This window comes from Rhodnius prolixus, unplaced genomic scaffold (assembly GCF_049639745.1).
Source record: "Rhodnius prolixus isolate KJV_2025 unplaced genomic scaffold, Rpr scaffold_6, whole genome shotgun sequence".
Classification (NCBI taxonomy): domain Eukaryota; kingdom Metazoa; phylum Arthropoda; class Insecta; order Hemiptera; family Reduviidae; genus Rhodnius; species Rhodnius prolixus.
In genome coordinates this window covers 16,449,226-16,470,673 of record NW_027411634.1, presented here as the reverse complement: position 1 = coordinate 16,470,673, position 21,448 = coordinate 16,449,226, and the positions used below count along the sequence as shown (strand labels likewise).

General features: G+C 34.2%; 1 protein-coding gene across 5 annotated transcripts in view; it reads right to left on the bottom strand.

Moving 5' to 3' along the window:
* The window catches only part of LOC141460914 (monocarboxylate transporter 14-like), a 107,205-nt gene that overhangs the window by 12,838 nt on the left and 72,919 nt on the right, over positions 1–21,448 (bottom strand). For 4 of the 5 annotated variants that reach the window (XM_074141365.1, XM_074141364.1, XM_074141367.1 and 1 more), the window contains exons 2-4: positions 8,116–9,207; positions 2,959–3,194; positions 2,620–2,801 (exon numbers count right to left, since the gene is read on the bottom strand). In XM_074141365.1, coding sequence (XP_073997466.1) covers positions 2,620–2,801; positions 2,959–3,194; positions 8,116–9,118 — 1,421 coding nt within the window. In that variant the 5' untranslated portion in view covers positions 9,119–9,207. Of the gene's footprint in view, positions 1–2,619; positions 2,802–2,958; positions 3,195–8,115; positions 9,208–16,774; positions 16,796–21,448 lie in introns of those variants that run through there. The other variant, XM_074141369.1, reaches the window with a different exon arrangement.

The window sequence follows — 21,448 nt, the reverse complement described above, 5'->3', positions numbered from 1 at the left end:
TACGTATTCGTATGTAATTTTTTTCTCTTGTACACTTTGTTTTTCTCAATTATAAACTATAGTTATTTTGTGCACAGATCTAAAAAGGTAGAAGATATAAAGGGTTGAAAATTTTTTGGGTCATGAAATTCTGTAAAATTATGGCCGTTCTATATCTCCCACCGTGAACCATGTATTCGTATGAAATTTTTTTCTCTTATACACTTTGTTTTTCTCAATTATAAACTATAGTTATTTTGTGCACAGATCTAAAAAGGTAGAAGATATAAAGGGTTGAAAATTTTTTGGGTCATGAAATTCTGTAAAATTATGGCCGTTCTATATCTCCCACTGTGAACTACGTATTCGTATGTAATTTTTTTCTCTTGTACACTTTGTTTTTCTCAATTATAAACTATAGTTATTTTGTGCACAGATCTAAAAAGGTAGAAGATATAAAGGGTTGAAAATTTTTTGGGTCATGAAATTCTGTAAAATTATGGCCGTTCTATATCTCCCACTGTGAACCACGTATTAGTACGGAATTTTGTTCTCTTGTACACTTTGTTTTTCTCAATTATAAACTATAGTTATTTTGTGCACAGATCTATAAATGTAGAAGATATAAAGGGTTGAAAATTTTTGGGTCATGAAATTCTGTAAAATTATGGCCGTTCTATATCTCCCACCGTGAACTACGTATTCGTATGTAATTTTTCTCTTGTACACTTTGTTTTTCTCAATTATAAACTATAGTTATTTTGTGCACAGATCTAAAAAGGTAGGAGATATAAAGGGTTGAAAATTTTTTGGGTCATGAAATTCTGTAAAATTATGGCCGTTCTATATCTCCCACCGTGAACCATGTATTCGTATGGAATTTTTTTCTCTTATACACTTTGTTTTTCTCAATTATAAACTATAGTTATTTTGTGCACAGATCTAAAAAGGTAGAAGATATAAAGGGTTGAAAATTTTTTGGGTCATGAAATTCTGTAAAATTATGGCCGTTCTATATCTCCCACCGTGAACTATGTATTCGTATGAAATTTTTTTCTCTTATACACTTTGTTTTTCTCAATTATAATCTATAGTTATTTTGTGCACAGATCTAAAAAGGTAGAAGATATAAAGGGTTGAAAATTTTTTGGGTCATGAAATTCTGTAAAATTATGGCCGTTCTATATCTCCCACCGTGAACTACGTATTCGTATGTAATTTTTTTCTCTTGTACACTTTGTTTTTCTCAATTATAAACTATAGTTATTTTGTGCACAGATCTAAAAAGGTAGAAGATATAAAGGGTTGAAAATTTTTTGGGTCATGAAATTCTGTAAAATTATGGCCGTTCTATATCTCCCACCGTGAACCATGTATTCGTATGAAATTTTTTTCTCTTATACACTTTGTTTTTCTCAATTATAAACTATAGTTATTTTGTGCACAGATCTAATAAGGTAGAAGATATAAAGGGTTGAAAGTTTTTTGGGTCATGAAATTCTGTAAAATTATGGCCGTTCTATATCTCCCACTGTGAACTACGTATTCGTATGTAATTTTTTTTCTCTTGTACACTTTGTTTTTCTCAATTATAAACTATAGTTATTTTGTGCACAGATCTAAAAAGGTAGAAGATATAAAGGGTTGAAAATTTTTTGGGTCATGAAATTCTGTAAAATTATGGCCGTTCTTTATCTCCCACTGTTAACCACGTATTAGTACGGAATTTTGTTCTCTTGTACACTTTGTTTTTCTCAATTATAAACTATAGTTATTTTGTGCACAGATCTATAAATGTAGAAGATATAAAGGGTTGAAAATTTTTGGGTCATGAAATTCTGTAAAATTATGGCCGTTCTATATCTCCCACCGTGAACTACGTATTCGTATGTAATTTTTTTCTCTTGTACACTTTGTTTTTCTCAATTATAAACTATAGTTATTTTGTGCACAGATCTAAAAAGGTAGAAGATATAAAGCAGTGGTTCTTAACCGGTGTTCCTCGAATATTGTCCAAGTGTTCCGCGAAATTTCAATTTGAAATGTATTGAAATTTAGAAACTTAGGAAAGGTACGAAAACAAAAAATTGTTCCTTTTTTTTTAATTTGAATTTAATTTTAAGTTCTTGCTAAATACGGAATTTCAAATTATTTAATGTTAGTGTTCTGCGAGAAAAATATATACATATAATTGTGTTCCACGTCTATGAAAAGGTTAAGAACCACTGGTCTAGTGACTCGTGAAGAAGTCCGAGACTACAAAAATTAACCGAAAAATATCTATTGAAGACGCTTAGAAAAAGGGCCTCGCCAAAACGTGGTTCGAACCATTGGTTGAAAAGCCATAAAAGTGGAGGATTAAATTAGTTTGATTAACGATTAAATCTGAAATTTAGGTAATTGATTAAATAATTGTCATATGATTAAAATTACGATTAAATTCGCCGATTAAATTCTGATTAAAATTAAAAATAAAAATCAATTAAAAAATTTAATCAATTAAATTTAGAATTTATTTATTTTTTAATCAGTGCCCAACTCTGCCAACTGAATACACAAACATAAATCTATTCTTCAGGAACGTTTTTAATCCTTAATAGTGAGAAAAATATAGTACTGGATACAAAAAAATATACTAACCTATGTACTCTTAGGTCCTTAAGATAAGCAGCTGTAGGAAGACTTCTATTTGTATTGGGAGGTGGTTTAATCCACCACTGATCATTTCGGCCTCCTGTTGGTGAGGTTACCTCAGGTGTTTCCTGCATGAATTTGGCAGAGAGTTCGTTTCCTGCATAATTGTCCCCTTTCTCCGTGTGGCACTAAAATAAAGTAATGAAACTGTAATTGAAAAAAAAAAGATAATGATTTATTTATTTATTTTTACCTCTAATTAGATTAAAAGAATTCCATTTGGATGCTGACTAAAAACTAAACTAACAAATTAATTGAAAAATTTACTTTATTTTATTTACTTACAATATCGTGCAATCTTGCTGAATCAGAAAGACTTCTAGAGGAGATAAGCAGGCTGGGATAGTTGTGCAGCAAGACGTGATACAGATGTTTATGAGCGGTCAACATCTCTAACACTTCCAAAGGCACCTTTTCACCGTTTCTAACGAAAGTTGGGAGGTTGACAAGGGAGCTACATAATCTTTTAGCTTCTTCGTCATAATCCTCCTCCGGTATGTAGGAATCAGCAGCATTTAAAACTGCAAATTACATGTATTAATTAATTATTTTGTTTAACTACAAAACAAATTAATATATTTTAATTCTTCCTAAGTTTAGATACAACAATTGGGCTACTTGATTTTCATGATCATGGGGACCACAGCCATTTAAACTTTAAATCAGCAGTTATATCGGAAATAGATACAAGAACAGTCAATATATGCACGATTTTCGAATAGACTAAATGTATTTCAGCTATAATGAACCCAGATGCGCTAAGAAGCATTAGAAGGAAACAAAATAAAAATATAGGACTTACGAAGCAGAAAGACTTCATAGTTTCTAAAATAAACTAAAATGCAGATATAAAAATGAAAGTTATAAACCATTTAGATGATGGTTTAAGATATTCGGTGCAAGCACAAAGGAGTTGCGTTTATGTAAATTAGGCTATGAATAAAATACACTTGATAAATGAAAGTGCTAGGATTATAACTTCTTTCCGTTCAGAAAATTCTTTAAGTTATCCAAACGAGGTTATAAAGGTTTAGAATTCAACGAACCATGCATCCAGGTGGCCTTTGCTCTTTAACTAAGTGAAATGAAAAGAAAAAGATAAATCATATGTGACAATATCGTTTATATTTGGAAGTCGAAATTTAAAATTGAAAAGCGTCATTGAACTCTGCTAAAAATTAGGAAACCGATGATAAAAAATATCGAAGAAATAATTTATGAAAATGTATTTGTTCCACTGTATTTCTTAATGATTTCTTGCCACGTTGAACTCCCTTTAAATTGTAAATCCCTTTATTTGTTGCTAAACAGTTGAATGCTTAAAAATGATCTCAATACATTTCACCATTCTTTTATTTTCATTGACTGGTCTTTTAATACGTATTTCCCCGCTATTTTTATTGAATTCTTTGCCACTCCCTCCAAAAAAAAAATTAATTATTTCTAAGTTAAAACAAAATTTAATATTGTCTTAGAGGCGATTATGAGAAAGCTATCAGTCAATCTAGGCGGGAATTTGTACACTAGGATGGTACAGGTGTTGGCCTATGCTGATGACGTGGCTTTATTGGCAAGATCTCAAACAGAGCTAAAGGCGATATTCTTGGAAATTGAAGCAGCGGCCAAAGAGTTTGGATTGGAGGTTGACTGTCAGAAAACCAAATATGTATTTGGTTGTAACAAGAAAGAGAAGGATATTTCGGAACCTACGGATGGGGGAATATACCTTTGAAGGAGTAAAGAATTTCAAACATTTGGGTTCAGTGTTAACCTCTAAAAACGAAATAACAGAAGATATTGCTGCAAGAATGGCTGCTGGAAATAGTTGCTTATGGGCTCTTCAAACGGTGTTGAAAAGTAAAAATGTGTCAAGAGCAGCAAAAATAAGGCTTTTTAAGACAGTGCTGAGGCCGATGGCTCGGAAACGTGGGTTTTGACCCGAGCAGATGAGCAAAGGATACGCAGGTGGGAAAGAAAAATATTAAGGAGAATATTTGGACCTGCGAGGACAGAGGAAGGCTTCAGAATCAGGACGAACCAAGAAGTGGCTGAACTGTTTGGTGAGCCTGATATTGTGTCTTGCATAAAAGCAGGAAGACTGCGATGGTTGGGACACATACACCGAATGGAGGATACAAGGGCTCCAAAAAGAGCGTTGTGTGGGCATCCTGGCGGGAGAAGGCACCGTGGCAGACCAAGGCTGAGATGGCTGAGGGACGTGGAGGAAGATATTGAGGCAGTCGGCCTGCAAGGTTGGAGAACGGCTGCGAGGGACCGCGAAGGTTGGAAAGCTGTTGTGGCTGAGGTCCAGGCCCTTCATGGGTTGTGATGATCAGGGAGTGAGTGAGTGAAGTTAAAACAAAGGGCTACGGAAATCTTGAACAGTCATATCGATTCTACGAAACGGTTCAGATACAGACCCCAATTAAATTCACAAAGCATGAATCGCAGATGTACTGTTTATTATTATTATTTACTTGTTTCAAAATCCAACTCGAAGGTTCCTTATGAATTTAAAAAAAACTAAATTAACTTAAAAAAGGTTGTTAAGGTAAGCTATGTACATTTAAGGTAAATTCACGTAGTAAAGGGCTCACGATTTGATATAACAAAATTTTATTTATTTTCTCTCATGATTGCAGTGACGTAACGGAGATTGGATTGTTTTTGATTGAGAATGGGAAAGAGATTATTCATTCTTTCTTGGGAATCGTCAAGAATAACTCTCTCTTTACTCACATCTATGCATCTCTCATAAATCACTGCCTCCTTCACATTTTGGCTAAATAACGCAGCGAACGGCAGGATTTTAGGATATTGTGGCGATTAAGAACAATGATGTAGATGAAACGAGAATGATGGAATGATGGAACGATGAATAATGGAATTGCTTCGAAAAGCAGGTAACAAATAGATTATGGTACTTGAAATTATTGGATATAAAGGAAGAGAAAACTCCCGCGATCAGAGAATTCTTAATTGAAAGGATCAGATTCTCCAAAATCGAATGCATTGGAACAAACAAAATTCCATTCTGTTCATCCAAATAAGATTGAATACATTATATATAGATAAAAAGACCTTTTGTTGTTCAAATTATAATTTAGAATAAGTTGCCCTTATTGTTGTTAACTTCCGCGTGATGAATTATTTTCTAGTTTTTGGATTCTAGATAAATGTTTTGCCTAAAGAGTGGGAAATCTAACCTAACTTTCTCCCAAAAACCCCTCTATTTTAAAACCTAGAGGTTTGCCAAAAATCTAATGATTGGGACAAACATCTAGATAAGCTTAATTATAAATATATTTACGAAACTTAGTTCTAGTTTAGGAGCAGTTTTGGATGTTAAACATCCTTTGCTCCAACCGATATCTTGGGTTACCTACCAACATAAAACGAATATAAGCTTCTCGCAAATCACAATAAACAAAGTAAGCAGATTATCCGACCTGTGCCACGTGAAGAGATTAGAGATAGACTATTCTTTTTTCTCTCTCTCTGGGATCTGAGTATTCATACTTTTGAATTAATTGTATCAAATTTAATTCATGAGTTTCATAACTGTACCTAGTTATTTACTTAGTGTTATCTTTACAGTCGCAAGTGGTGCCGTAATAATCTCCAATGTCTAGCCGGAGATTACCAATTTTTATTTTTTCGTTACCTACGAGATAGGGAAGGTTTAATTTAGGTTACTAAATGTACTACCGAACTGTAGTTGTATTTCCTTTCAACGCGCCCAGTCCTATAGCTTAGTTTCTTTCATTCAAACACAATTTAAATATCTTTTAGATTCGGATTACGTTGGGGGCGAAATCGAGACAAAGAATTAGGTAGAAGATACGGTTAAAGAAAATATCAAATTTGCTCATTGTCAAAGGGGGATGAATACCGTTATCAAAGCCTTTGCAATTGAATGACAATCAGCTTTTTTCTTAGAGCTTCCATTTCAGGATTTCCTCGTCGGCTTGATAGCAACGTTGAGCGTCACTCAGATTGCCAAGATCAGGCAACTCCAGATTATTTTATACATAATTGTTGATCCAACTTATTGTTTTGGAAACTAAAGTGTTGAATAGGCTTAAAATTAAACGAAAGGAATATTGAAATCATAGTTTAAAAGGTGATAGTTGACATTTTTAGAAACAAGCTAGCTCATGAATAAAATAAAAGGTAGTGTAAATATATTCCTTATCACCTACAACGTTGCTCTTATCTATCCTGAGACTTGAATTCTTATATTCCGAAGGATAAGAAAGACTTTAAATCACTGTAGGGATAGCAACATAATCTATCCAGAAGAGGAAACTGAAGTACTACTTTTACACGGCGTTAAGGTATACTAATTTGGCAATGCACAAATGTTTTGCGGGATAACTCTGTCTAATACAACTTAATGAAAAAGAAGTCTTTAGTCAACCTATTGTTATGATTACCTGATTATACAATCATTCTTTTAGATCAGCGTTTCCCAACCTGTGGTACGCGAAAAATAATCAATGATGGCGGACATAAAATTAAGAAAAAATTAAATCATAAAAATATCATAGAAACGTTTTTACTAATTCATAAAAATTATTTTAATTAATAATATTTTACAGTAAAGTTGTTAATAAGGTTAGTCTGTCTCAAGATATATGAGAAAATATAATAGCACATTTAACAGTATTAAAATTATCTTTCATGGAGTACTTTTCCAAAACCCGAAAACACAAATGATAATTGGATTTCAAACCCCTTCTATAAAGAAAATTTAGGAAAAGCTACATCATTATCGACAAAAGATAAAGAAAATTTAATAGAATTATCATGGGACAGAACTTAAATGATAACTACGTAAAAATCTGCTTAAAGAGACTGTAATGAGTAAGCTCTGTCCAAGCAACATTAAATTTAATTGGTACTTACAGGTAGTTGAATGCTTAAAAGAAATTAATTTAGAAGATTTGGGCACAAATACAATAATCCTAAAGAAGAACTTTGTAAATTAATTAATAATTTTGAAGAGAAAAATATGTACGCAGTTTTTAATTATTTAAAAACAGTTTTAAAACTAAGATCTTAAACTTTACCAAGTTTATAAAGTGAACATGAACTTGGAACTCCTTTGTTACAGATACATTGTATCTCTATACAAACAAAGGTGATAATAATAAAATAACACACTCGGAATAACAAATTTCACGAAATACAATCATTTTTACGAAGTGATACAATTTAGCATGATGTACCTACTACCAAGTGGTAGGCGAGCCAAAAAAGGTTGAGAAACGCTGTTTTAGATTAATTATGGATCAGCATCTTCCGACTACTCACTAAAACGGGCTGGTAATCGTACTCAAAACGATGAACCACATAATTCTTACTTTCCTTATTTGCTTTTCATTTACTAGCAACACTGAATACTAAATATAAATTGGAAAATTAAAAAAAGTAATTTACCAGGTTTTTGAAGAAGTTTTTTGAGTTCATCGACACTTGGACAAGAGGTAGGCGTATGGGGCGCAACACTGGTGGCAGAGTATGTGTCCACACTAGACGCTGTGGCTGTTTTCTTCTTTCTTCTATCTCTCCTCTTGGCTTTAGTCCATTCTAAATCTCTCATTAACATTCCACAAACACATAGATTTAGAAATAGTCCGGCCAAAACAAGTGTAGTACCTCTCCAACCATATTCTGTTAATAAAAATTGGGTAACTGGGGCGAACACAAACGTACCAATACCACTACCGCAAACGGATAGGCCAGTGGCAAATGATCTTCTAGCATCAAAATAATAAGCGACAATAACAACCGCGGCTACATAACATAACGACAGTCCGAAACCGGCTAATACACCGAATGTAAAAAATAACAATTCGATTGAGTTCGTAAAAGCGGATATTATAAATCCAGCGGTGGATAATAGTCCACCAATAACACAACACTTTTTGCAACCATATCTGTCCGTTAGGAAGGAAGCGATCGGACCAGATAGGAGAGGTATAGCCATGAACAATGAGCCAATCCATGCTGTTTTGCTCTTTCCTTCACCAAAATAATGTAAAAATTCCACAAATATAACACCAAATGAAAATGTAATACCGTCTGCTATGAGATTAACTAAAAACGAAGCAATAACCACTACCCATCCCCATCCGCCATCTGGTGCTCTAGCCTCGCTGAAACCTCCAATAGAACTTTCCGAACTAGAACTGGACAAGGATGGCTGTTTTCCTTGGGTAAATTGGACATGTAAAGATTTACCATTGAGTACTTTCTCTTTTATTAATGGCGGTGATTTTAATCCAAGGGTTACTTCTCCATTGGTCGGCGACACTACAATTGAACCACGCCTGGATGCCAATACTAAAGAGGATGCTGAGCCGGTTAGTCTAATGTTGCGTAGATATGGTGGTGCTTGATGGGACAATCTATCGGGACTGATCGGCGTGCTCTCCTCCATTCAGGCAGGTCACGGTTAAATCTCCTAAGTCGCAACATTCGACTCATTGACCTCTCCACTCTTAAACACATCCAGATAAGGCAAAAGAACTGCAACAAAAGAAATAATATAAAAATTACATTTTGGATTAAAATTTTCCAATATTTATTTTTAATTATTATACAGTCTTTATTTATGAAAATAAATATATAAATAAAATACATTTGTACAAAATAAATTATAAAGACATTTGCCATGGTCAATGACCGTCATTTCTATTTATTTATTTATTTATTTTTTTTAATTTTTTTTAAAGAAACCTGAGAGTTTAAAAAAATGTTAGGTAAATAAAAGTTTTCAAAAAATCATTTGTTGCTATAATTAATAATAACCTTTTGCAGAAAGTAAAGGATCGCCCTATAAATCTAACATTTATTTCTTCTACGTAATTTAACTAATATTAGAATCGTGTATACGAGGGTCGTTTGAAAAGTCCGTGCAAAGTCAGAGATAGCACTACTGGCGCGTATCGAGGTTATGTTTAGTTAAATCATTGATAAAATCCATGATATGGTGATGGATGAAAGAAGAGTGAAGGTGCGTGAGATTGCTAGTGCTGTGGGCATCTCGAATGAACGGGTACATAATATTTTGCATCAACATTTGGACATGACAAAGCTATCCGCAAGATGGGTGCCGCGATTGCTCACGCTTGACGAAAAACCAAATCGTGTGAAGTGTTGTAAGGACGGTTTGCAGCTGTTCCAGAAGAATCCGCAGGACTTTAAGCGTCGTTTCGTCACTGTGGATGAAACATGGATACATCACTACACTCCTGAGACCAAAGAACAATCTAAACAATGGGTTACCAAGGGGGAATCTGCGCCAAAAAAGGCGAAGACCGTTCCTTCGGCCGGAAAGATTATGGCGACTGTCTTTTGGGATTCGCAAGGAATAATCCACATCGACTATCTGGAAAAGGGTAAAACTATTACAGGTGCATATTATTCATCGTTATTGGACCGTTTGAAAACCGAGCTGCAAGAAAAACGCCCACGATTGGTCCGCAAAAAAAGTCCTTTTCCATCACGACAACGCACCAGCTCACACCTCAGCAGTTGTGGTCGCAAAATTAATGGAAATAGGGTTCCAACTCGTTTCACATCCCCCCTATTCTCCAGACTTGGCTCCCTCGGACTACTATTTGTTCCCCAATATGAAGAAATGGCTGGCGGGAAAAAGATTTTATTCAAACGAGGAGGTGATTGCAGAAACGAATGGCTATTTTTCAGACTTGGACAAATCCTATTATTCGGAAGGGATCAACAAACTAGAGTAGCGTTGGACGAAGTGTATAAGCCTAAAAGGAGGCTATGTTGAAAAATAAAAAAGGTTTACCCCAAAAAATTAAGTAGTTTTTATTTTTGCACGGACTTTTCAAACGACCCTCGTAGATCAATTAAATGGAAAAGATTGGCTATAGTTAAATAAATCTATCCGTTCAGCTGGTAATTATAGAAAAATGTTAATCCAACAATTCAATTATTAATTGGGTATGTGTATGTAAAAAAGGGTATTTATTATTTTATTTCTCTGTCTTCACTATTTTCGTACAAAAAGAATTTATAATTTGTATTAATTTTACATTTTATTTTTTATAATGTATTTTGTGAAATCCAATAGATTGTATGACTCATAATTAGTGCAACTCTGCAGATGGTCTATGTCCATGCACTTTGTCTCTTTAAGGTTTATTTTTTTTCATTATGTAAATTTTATAATTTAAAAATTAATAAACAATTTATTATTATTATTACTTATTGCCTTGCAATATTGTGCTAACCGAGGCCAATCAGAACCATTTAATATTTCCACATTTGTTATAGAAATATTCCTAAAATATTTTAGTCTGACCTCACTCAGTCTAGAACAAACTACCAAAATATGGTACATTCGATCAAGCATTAGATCATTACATAACATACAAACTTCTTCGGTATTATCATAGTGGTATGGCGGAGAACTACCTAAATACAATAAACCCGAACCTTAATTATCCACCTGACTTGCTCCAATGATAAACTACAATTGAAGTAATGTTTGTTACCTAAGCTAAAATTAAGCTCTTTATAAATGTTATAGGAATCGAGTTCCAAAACTTTCTGCATAAATTCCTCTTTAAATTGTAGTTGGACACATTTCACTAATTTATTAAAAATATCGTTCCTATGAGGCTATATTGTTAATATTACATTCAAAGTTTATGATATTTTTTTTAAATGGTTGATGATTTCTAGAAACCAAAAAAGCTTCTTAGAAACTATTTGGGTCGCAACTACTTTTGGGGTAACCTATTATCACTCACAGCAAAAACTTTAAAATTTTCCAATATTTAAATGTATTTAAAACAAATGCATTTAAAATGCTTTTAATACAAATGCATTTATTATTCTGCATTTTTGACCTCACTAACGCACTTAACAATTTTAGGAAAAGGAACAATCATCAAAAGAACCAACACTTGGGTCAGGTAATCATCTCGTGCTTTTCTAGAAGCTGGAATGAAACGATGAATTGAGATGAGTGGATGAATACTAAAGAAATAATTGATACAACCAATAAAGGAATAAGTATAAGTAATTTGTATTTGTTCTTAAGGTACTACCCTATACAAATGGAGTATCGGTACAAAATTATTACATAACGTAAAGTAACTGAAAAGTAAAAATGAAATTATTTCTTACATAAATGATAAAAAACTTAAGACAAAATAAAAGACAACTAAAAGAACTAAAATTATAAAGAAAAATAACAAAATGCTCTTTAATTTTCAAGATTAATAATAAATTTTCTAATTTTTAATGCAGAGACCACAAAGTAATACAGGTTATTAAATTTAGTGAGACTGTCTACAACTAATAAATTAAGTAAATTTTCCTCGTTATCGTGCTCAACTTTAATAAATTCTGCTAAATATTCGTTCCTGGCAGATCTAAATGATGGACATACCAATAGAAAGTGATGTTAAGTGTCTGGGGCACCTAAATTACAGCAGCTACAGTGATTGTCCACATTGAATCCTTAAAAGACTGTCTTTAGAGATCACACGACAATTATCAGGATGGCCTAGCCTCAGTTGACTTACAATCCTCTGCTTCAAAATACTACCTCTATGTTCTAAATAACATTCTCTTTTACCCAAGTTACTGACTTTCCTATATAAAGGATGAATACTAGAGTTTAAAGCAGAAGCTATGTCAAATGAGAGATTGTGGTTTCTTATCTTTTTCCAGAACATTAGAAATTTCTTTAGTCTGATAGGAGTTACTTACCAGGTTCAAGAAAATATTGAGCACCAAAACGAGACAAATTATATTTCAACTGGGAGTACCAATTGTATTTGAAATTATTACTTGGGTTGCGATCTAAAGAAATTAAATAAAGAAATAAGCAACTAATATATAATCGGCTGGTACCAATAAACTTGCATAAAATAAACCAAAACATTGTTCCAAAGTTATCAAATTTAACGAAGTCTTTACGTTTTACAGGGCTAATACCCTGTTTAAAATTATTGGCCTGTCATAAAAGTATTAATAGAGGTGTTCGTTTGGTGCAGGTCGAATAATTTCTTTTTCAGAAATATGTTCTCTGTGACACTTTTCCAATAATTTCAAATTGAGACTTGAGCGCCAAATGACAACATTATGCAAAAAGTTTAACAGACTTTTGAGAGAATTTAAGAGAGCTAAAGCTTTGTTTTGATTTTACCAAAAATGATATTTTGCGGACAATTCTATTTATTATAAAATGCTCCAAGAGCGAAGAATATAATAACGGTTAGTGCCACAGACTTTTTAAAAGGTTTTTAAAATGTTCTTGAAAATAAAAAAAATTATTTTCTTTATACATGAAATGCTAACCGTGTTTATATTTAAATAATTCACAATTTATTTATATTTTTCTGCATAATTTATTGCTGGAATTTTGTAAATATGAGATGTGTGATGTCTTCTAGTATTTATTTTCTATAAGTTTTATTTTGAAGGGTGCTGTTGGGCCACATTCAGGTAGCTCTGGTTGTAACCGAAGGGACAATAAATAACAAATACCTAACCTAATAACAAATGGCTGTAGACCCATTTGCTTTCATGAAGTAACTCCACCAGATCCCTTCAACCAAAAGAAAGAAAAAAATGTTCCTTAACTATTCAGTCAGTAAAACGAACTAACCCATACAAAGGGCGATCTACATTCCTTCAACCACATCATCTTGTCTTAGCGTTTAGGATACAATGTCCGTCAGCGAACCAACCAAGCGTGATCAACTCCATTAAAACTCTTTTAAACCAAAAGTTCTTTCTACTTTCATACACTAGATATTTAATATATAATTTAACCAAAGATATCTAAAAACGAGAATTATAAACACTCTCCAGACTTCTTTCCCATTAATTCATTACCCAACTTCTAATTAATATTTCTTTGTCTTAATATTAATACCAGAAAATAAGAAAAATAAAAGTTAATTTGGAATTCTAGTAGCCTGATTTCAAAAGTGAAAGCAAAAATTATCGCTGGGTACCGAGAGATAACTGAATGGAGTCAATGATTTATCTGAACAAATACGATTCTCTCATAAGAATGCTTTTTGTTATTATAAAATATTTCGTTTTTTTTTTTTCTGTCATTCGAGATTTTGTTCTTCAGGTTCTTTGAGAGATTTTGAATTTTCACTTTCAAAATTTCTTTCAAACACTGACTGAGTGTGACAATGTAGTGTAGCCTTCAATCAGTTTTTTTGAAGATGGATGAAAATCCGAAATTAACAGAATTAAAGAACAAAATTATGCTGCATCACATAAAATAAATGGAACATTTTTATTCGAGGTAAGAAAAATGCATTCTGTTGTGAAAGAACAATATATTTATTCACAAAAATAACACTAATGTCCGTATTTTTTTAAAATTTTTGTTTTTCTGTTTAATTACTTGATTTCCTGAACACCACGGTAGCCGGGCGATTAGAGGCGAGACCTGCAAAGCATTGTGGTACTGGGTTCGATTCACGGTCATAGGCCTTGGATTTTACGATAGACCTCGTATTTAAAGGTTAATAAAAGAAATTTAATAGTAAAGTATGTTTGCTAGTCGCCTCCGTCCACGACACCTAATTGGTAGTTGGACGTAAAGCCCCGCCTGAAAAAATAGGCAGTTACTTTACTTACTTTATTTGATTTTCTGAAACATACTGAAATAATTTTTTTTTTTAAGCGCTATTTTAATTACATCAGACCTACTTAAAATTGCAGTAAGTTTTCATTTCAAAACTAAATTTCTCTACGAGGGTCGTTTGAAAAGTCCGTGCAAAGTCAGAGAGATAGCACTACTGGCGCGTATCGAGGTTATGTTTAGTTAGTAGCATCTCTTGGAAGAACACACACCAAGTTTCAGCCAGATCGGTCTATTTCTTTGTGTTTCGCATTCGTTTGAATCGAGGAAGTAGAGTGATTTTCAAAAAATGGACGAAAAAGAATTTCGTGTGTTGATTAAACACTACTTTATGGAAGGCAAAACGCCTCAGGAGACTAAAGAGAAGCTTGGTAAACATTATGGTGACTCTGCACCTTAGATTAGAACAGTTTATAAGTGGTTTCAAAATTTTCGGAGTGGCCATATGGGCACAAGTGACGCTGAACGTTCTGGACGTCCTGTTGAGGTTACTACTCCAGAAATCATTGATAAAATCCATGATGTGGTGATGGATGACAGAAGAGTGAAGGTGCGTGAGATTGCTAGTGCTGTGGGCATCTCGAATGAACGGGTACATAATATTTTGCATCAACATTTGGACATGACAAAGCTATCCGCAAGATGGGTGCCGCGATTGCCCACGCTTGACCAAAAACGAAATCGTGTGAAGTGTTGCAAGGACGGTTTGCAGCTGTTCCAGAAGAATCCGCAGGACTTTAATCGTCGTTTCGTCAGTGTGGATGAAACATGGATACATCACTACACTCCTGAGACCAAAGAACAATCTAAACAATGGGTTACCAAGGGGGAATCTGCGCCAAAAAAAGGCGAAGACCGTTCCTTTGGCCGGAAAGATTATGGCGACTGTCTTTTGGGATTTGCAAGGAATAATCCTCATCGACTATCTGGAAAAGGGTAAAACTATTACAGGTGCATATTATTCATCGTTATTGGACCGTTTGAAAACCGAGCTGCAAGAAAAACGCCCACGATTGGCCCACAAAAAAGTCCTTTTCCACACCTCAGCAGTTGTGGTCGCAAAATTAATGGAAATAGGGTTCCAACTCGTTTCACATCCCCCCTATTCTCCAGACTTGGCTCCCTCGGACTACTATTTGTTCCCCAATATGAAGAAATGGCTGGCGGGAAAAAGATTTTATTCAAACGAGGAGGTGATTGCAGAAACGAATGGCTATTTTTCAGACTTGGACAAATCCTATTATTCGGAAGGGATCAACAAACTAGAGTAGCGTTGGACGAAGTGTATAAGCCTAAAAGGAGACTATGTTGAAAAATAAAAAAGGTTTACCCCAAAAAATTAAGTAGTTTTTATTTTTGCACGGACTTTTCAAACGACCCTCGTATTATGCAGTTAGCGAGTACTTACCAACTACAATATTTGAAAAAGAATTGATAAATTTCGAGAAGTTTAGTCTTCGGCTCGACATTGAGCTACTTTTTAATTCAGGAAATTCACCCTAACCTAATTTGTTATTTCTTATTCTAAAAGTTTTTGATGATTCACTTAGAACGTAAAGTTATCCAACTAGTTTAGCTGTTAGCTTGAGGGATAGGTACTCTTTTGCAGAATGTTCTGTGGTCGTATTATGATGGTGAGTTGTCTGTCGTTGAAGATCTGCTGGTTGCACTTTTGACGTTTAGATGTTCTATTACCAGATTGTAGATTGTATTAAAAGGGCGGTTCCACCAAAATGGTGAAGGAACGCAGGCAATCCAAAATGCCCATTGGGAGAGATACTGGGGCTTTAAAACAACAAATCCGGCTAAAGATTGCCAGATGTCAATACAATAAACTAATAAAATAGTAACAGGACACTAGGGAGCATTGCGACTCAATCGCCGCAGTGCACTGGAATAAACCTAGAAAGTTCGTTAAGATTACCAGATGCCACAATCTCCGGTAGGGAAACATTTAGCCCCCCTGAAGACGAGGAATCTAGTTTTAGAATATACTGGACACACCTCAACAAAGTGTCGCACAGTTTCATCGGACTCACCACAGCTAGCGCAAATTGGCGACTGGATAAGGCCGCATTTGAAAAGATGGTACGCTAAATTCGCATGTCCACTCAACACCTGAACCAACTGGCGGATCCGGGACCTGCTAAAACCAACCATATCCGTTTTTGACATGCCAAGGATTTCCTTAGCCTGACTGCAGTCAGCTCGGGATCTCCACCGTTTCCGATGTTCCTTCAAAATCCACTGCTCCACCTCTGTTCTACAACGTTGATAGGATACAGGGATTATTCTATTACCAGAATAAACTTATCAAGGATTATGATCGTGTTATTGTTCTTTTGATGGCAATTTCTGAATACTCGTTCAGATTTGATGAAAAGTGCCATTAAGTAGCTGAACTCACAGATTACATTATTTCAGTTAATAAAAGCAAAAAGTTACCAAGATTGCCTCCTCCTAGGTTGGCTGGATCTTATGATCAGCCAGGTAAGTTCCTTTGCAATGTTTTGGATTTATAACGATGGAATTACGACTATATCCGTACAGACTGTAGCCTGGTTTTATCAGACTGTAAATCTTCAAGGTGTTGCTTCCAACTCTTGTTTACGAGTTCTTGAGCACCAGTTTATGGGTCTTCTGAGATAGCCAAACGTAGGGTTTTCCCACAGATAGCTAGCAGTAATTCAGTCACCATTCATATCCGTAAAATACCATGACGGTTTTCTGAATAGAGTAAAAAATAAAACTGATGTAAAACTCTTATTCTTTTTTGTTTATTTAATCCTTATTAATATTTTTTGTTTTTATATTAACCATTTGTTGATTTAAACAGTTTGTTAATTAATAGATTTTTAATTTACTTAAACCATATCACACTGTAACTTTGTTGTAAATAAGTAGAAACATGAATAATTAAACATGAAACACTGATCCGTCAATTAGTGTTATACAAAATGCAAACATACTATGAAGTTTTATAACACAATAAAAAGGCAAATAATCGCTAGGGTGTAATCGATTTAATCGAGTGTGTATGGTTGAAAGTTTGGAAGGAATATATTAATTGGTTAATGATGATAGGCACCCTAGAAGTTGATCAATTAATTTAAGCATTTCTGCTTGAATACAACACACCTCAGCAAACTACATTAGGAAGTTAAATTCAGACAGCAGAATTAATCAATTATATTTGATTCAATAGAAATATTTACTAAAAAAGTGAAATTGTTTTAGTAAAAAGCAAAGTAATGAAGCGAGATAAGAATATCTCCGTGATTTATTAAGATCTCGAAGGAATGGTTACTAAGTAAATACTAAATCAGAAATCTTACCATCCAGGTGCTTTACTATTCTATTCCCTGCAGGAAAACCAGCTGACTAAAGTATTGTAGGCAAGAAACTTACTTGCCATAACATCATAACTTCCAATACCTGGTTAAATTGAATAAACCAAACTTTATTATTAAATGTAAATTTATGAGTTACGAGTAAAGATGGGTGATTAAGGCGAATATCTGGTGGAATTGTTTAATATTAATAGACTCGGCCAAAAGGTATTTTGTTGTTTTATGCAAATATAAAGTTTAGGGCACTTAAAAAACAAAAAATTGGTGTAAACACTAACATGACATGTTCCAAATTAAAGAGTTATCAAACATTATCTCCAAAACAAGAATATTTGAAATGTAAATCATCATATCTTGGTCCGTACCCACTTTCCTGTCTTAGCGGCATGAGGCTCCATTTCTTCTTATACTTCTTCCTCTGCCAAAGGTGTCGAAGAGACTTCAAGGGATTTGCTGATAATGGATAGTGGACTTTGAAAATTTCAATATTTCTAAAAGCGTTTCCCCCCCCCCAAAAAAACACTTCTTAAAAACAAAATTCGAATTTGCCTAGATGACTCTTCTTTCTATCCTTTGTACTTTAATTCAAGGGATAAATACTGGTCTCAATTGGTAATCATGCCCCTCATTCTCTCTAAATAACATCATTACTTTTGGTAGATAGCGAAATGCGAAAAATGTAGTCTGAGAAGTAAACAAAGAAGTAAAACCGAGATAAGAATTTTGAACTGTTTGAATGGTTGAGCCTTCTGCTGTTTCGTATATAAGACTGTAATAGCCATCTGTCCAAACACGAGGTGCTGATGAAATTACTCCGCACTGTTCTTCGTTCTGATTAAGTGGTAAAAACAAATATTTTTCACATTCTTATGGTGTAAAATTGCTTTCAAGGGAGTACTCTTTAACTATGGGTCCTGAAAATTATTTGGGATGTTACAATGGTTCCAGAATCGTCAACGGGGTCTATTTTAACACTTAAGATCCCTTTCTGACACCCCTGGGAAATTAACTACTGTTTTTTTCAGGCAGAAGTTTGTGCAATTCTTTTTCGAGCTTCGGTCGAACGATAACCTGTAACTTTCCCTTAAAGTAGGTTTGCATGAATTTGGATAGCCAGGTTATGTTGAGGTCAGGTTATGTTCAGGCGCTGAACCTTTCTTTTGTTTTCACTTTAAGACTGGTGTTAAAAGAGTATTGTGGGTGGCTGGAAGAGCTAGGTCACCAGGCCAGGGTACCGAGATGAGGATTTCGAGTAAGGAGAAGACAGATGGGCTGGCCAAATCTAGGAAAATTACTTTCTTCAATCTGTACCGACTCAGCTGTTGGTTTTCTGGGCGTGATCAGCCTCATATTAATACCTCGTTGTGGATGAACTCTAAAGGCCGTAAGTATTGATTCGTATCCGATCAGAATTGTTAGTGAGATGCTCTCAGAGGTCTTTGTCACTCATTACTTCCATCAGTGAACAGTGAGCTTTAATCAAATCTACTCTCCGATCCTTTCTATAGGATTTGTAAGACCTGAGAATGAAACATCCAATAAACTTTAGCGAGAATGATTAACGAGAGTAAGGAGATTTATGATCATTGGTGGGAATTAGTGGAGGCATATTAGGAGCTAAGTCTGTCTGTTTCTATGTTAAGATTGTTGTTAGAGTTGTTCGGGCAGCTGTGAAGCTTAGTTAGCTCAGGTTTGCTGTTGTTGTTGTTGATCATTGCGGTAGCTAAATGAGTGCACAGCATAGGGTTTTTCTCTGCACAGATCTTCCTCTTTTATAAACGAAAAAGTTAGATTTTTTACTAGCACCGCCATTTTAAATGAGGCAATCTTAATAGTTATATGATCTGATTGTATTACTCTTAAATGTTCAAAGTATTAACAGCTTTTACGGCGGATATATGTTACTTCGTTAAGAAGCTGATATAATCACATAAAAGCTCTTGGGCAGGAAGTACTGCGATAAATGAATAGATACGGTACATTAAGTAAACAGCACATACATTACGACATTAAGAAAGCCGCAGCAGCCGAATGAATCATGTTAAACTGAATAAAATGAGGACCACTTACTGACTTCCCCCACTTTGGGAATTATGGACAAGAAGAAGAAAAAAGACAATTTTCTACGCTTATTCTGTACTTTTGTTTTGAATTGGAATAAAGGAATGAATTTGTGACTAGAACAATCTTCTTTGCCTATAAAATCTAGCATACTAAGTAACTGCGCACTTGCTGCTAAGATATTGAAAACAGAACGGGTTAATGGCTTGAATGTAGTACATCGTGAAGGTTAAAAGTAAAAATACTTCCTACCACACAGGAACTGATATCATTAATATTCCAATGTACTAAGAATGCTTTAGAACAACTTTAACAAGACTATAAAAAGATGGTCGCATTAGATGACGATATTCCCATTCATGAAACAACATGAAAGGGATTTTCAAAGTTGATAATAGGTTTATCGAAAATCAATAAAGGTTCTGGGAGAAACTAGATGTCTCAAGAACTTTGTAATTACAATTAAGCAAATAACAGAAAAAGTTTTAGAGAAGAATAAAGAACTAGCGTTTTATCTCGGAGTTCAGAAATAAGCTTTTTGACAGAACCAACAAAAACAAAAAAAGATTATTTAGAAGACAAAGATGATCAAGAAATATGATCAGAACTAATGAAATCTAAACTTTAACTCATATTTATTTCTACATTAAAGTCTGCATTTCGAAAGCAAAAACGCCAACTAAGAATTTAATATTGGGTAAACTCTTTTACGCTCTTGTTTTTGCAGAAGATCTCCTCTTGGTTTTACAGCTCAGATCTCCGGTTGGAAGAAGCAATTAATCAAAATAAATATGGCTGTTAATCCAAGCAAAACAAAAACGACAATTATTGTATAAAATTTCGTGAAAATCTGTCGAGTAGGAAACGAGATATTTAAAGTTGAATTTTCGTTTCCTTTGAAAGATTAGGTATTTAAAGTGAAATCTTTAACTTCAATTATCTCGTAAACTGCTCGATAGATTTTGTTCATATTTTACCTCTATATGGAGACAACTTTAGTCTACAATTTACTGCATAAAAAATATACACTAGAGTGGTAAAAGTCAAAAGAATTAAAGGTCAGCTCAAAGAGCAGATGAAGAGTGTAAGTATATCCTGAGATTCACCTGTATGAATAAGAAGGAAGGATACGGGAGTGATTTCAGTGTGAAGAAGGAACTTACAAAATCTTGGAATAAATAAAAAAAAAAACATGGCACAAGTTGCAAAGAAGAGAGATTTGGAGAAAACTGGTGGACATGACAGAAAGATAGGAACTACAGAGGAAGAGCGAATCACGACATACAACCAACATATATTGTAAGTAGAAATATGCCGGTGATAGACGAGCTTACAAAGATAAAAATGCATCCCACTTCTAGACCCTGGAAGAGCGAAGACAGGACTAAGGGTACGTTCACAACGGAGCTGTGAGTATAGATGATAGCAGAGATGATAACTGATAGAGTAAAATATAATCGCTGATTAGTGTGCACAACGGAGCTGTGATACATGCAACATGTCCGAGAAGTGAAGAAGAGTTTTTATGTTCAGCAGCAACAAAAAGGTATATTTTAAAGAAAAAACGCTTTAGAAAATATCATGTACATCCCATAAATAAAAAACGAAGTACTTTGGGCGAATTTCACTATTTATATAAGGAACTTAGAAATTATCCGGATCGAATATGTGAGGATGGGTCCACCCACATTCGACTATATTTTAGAAA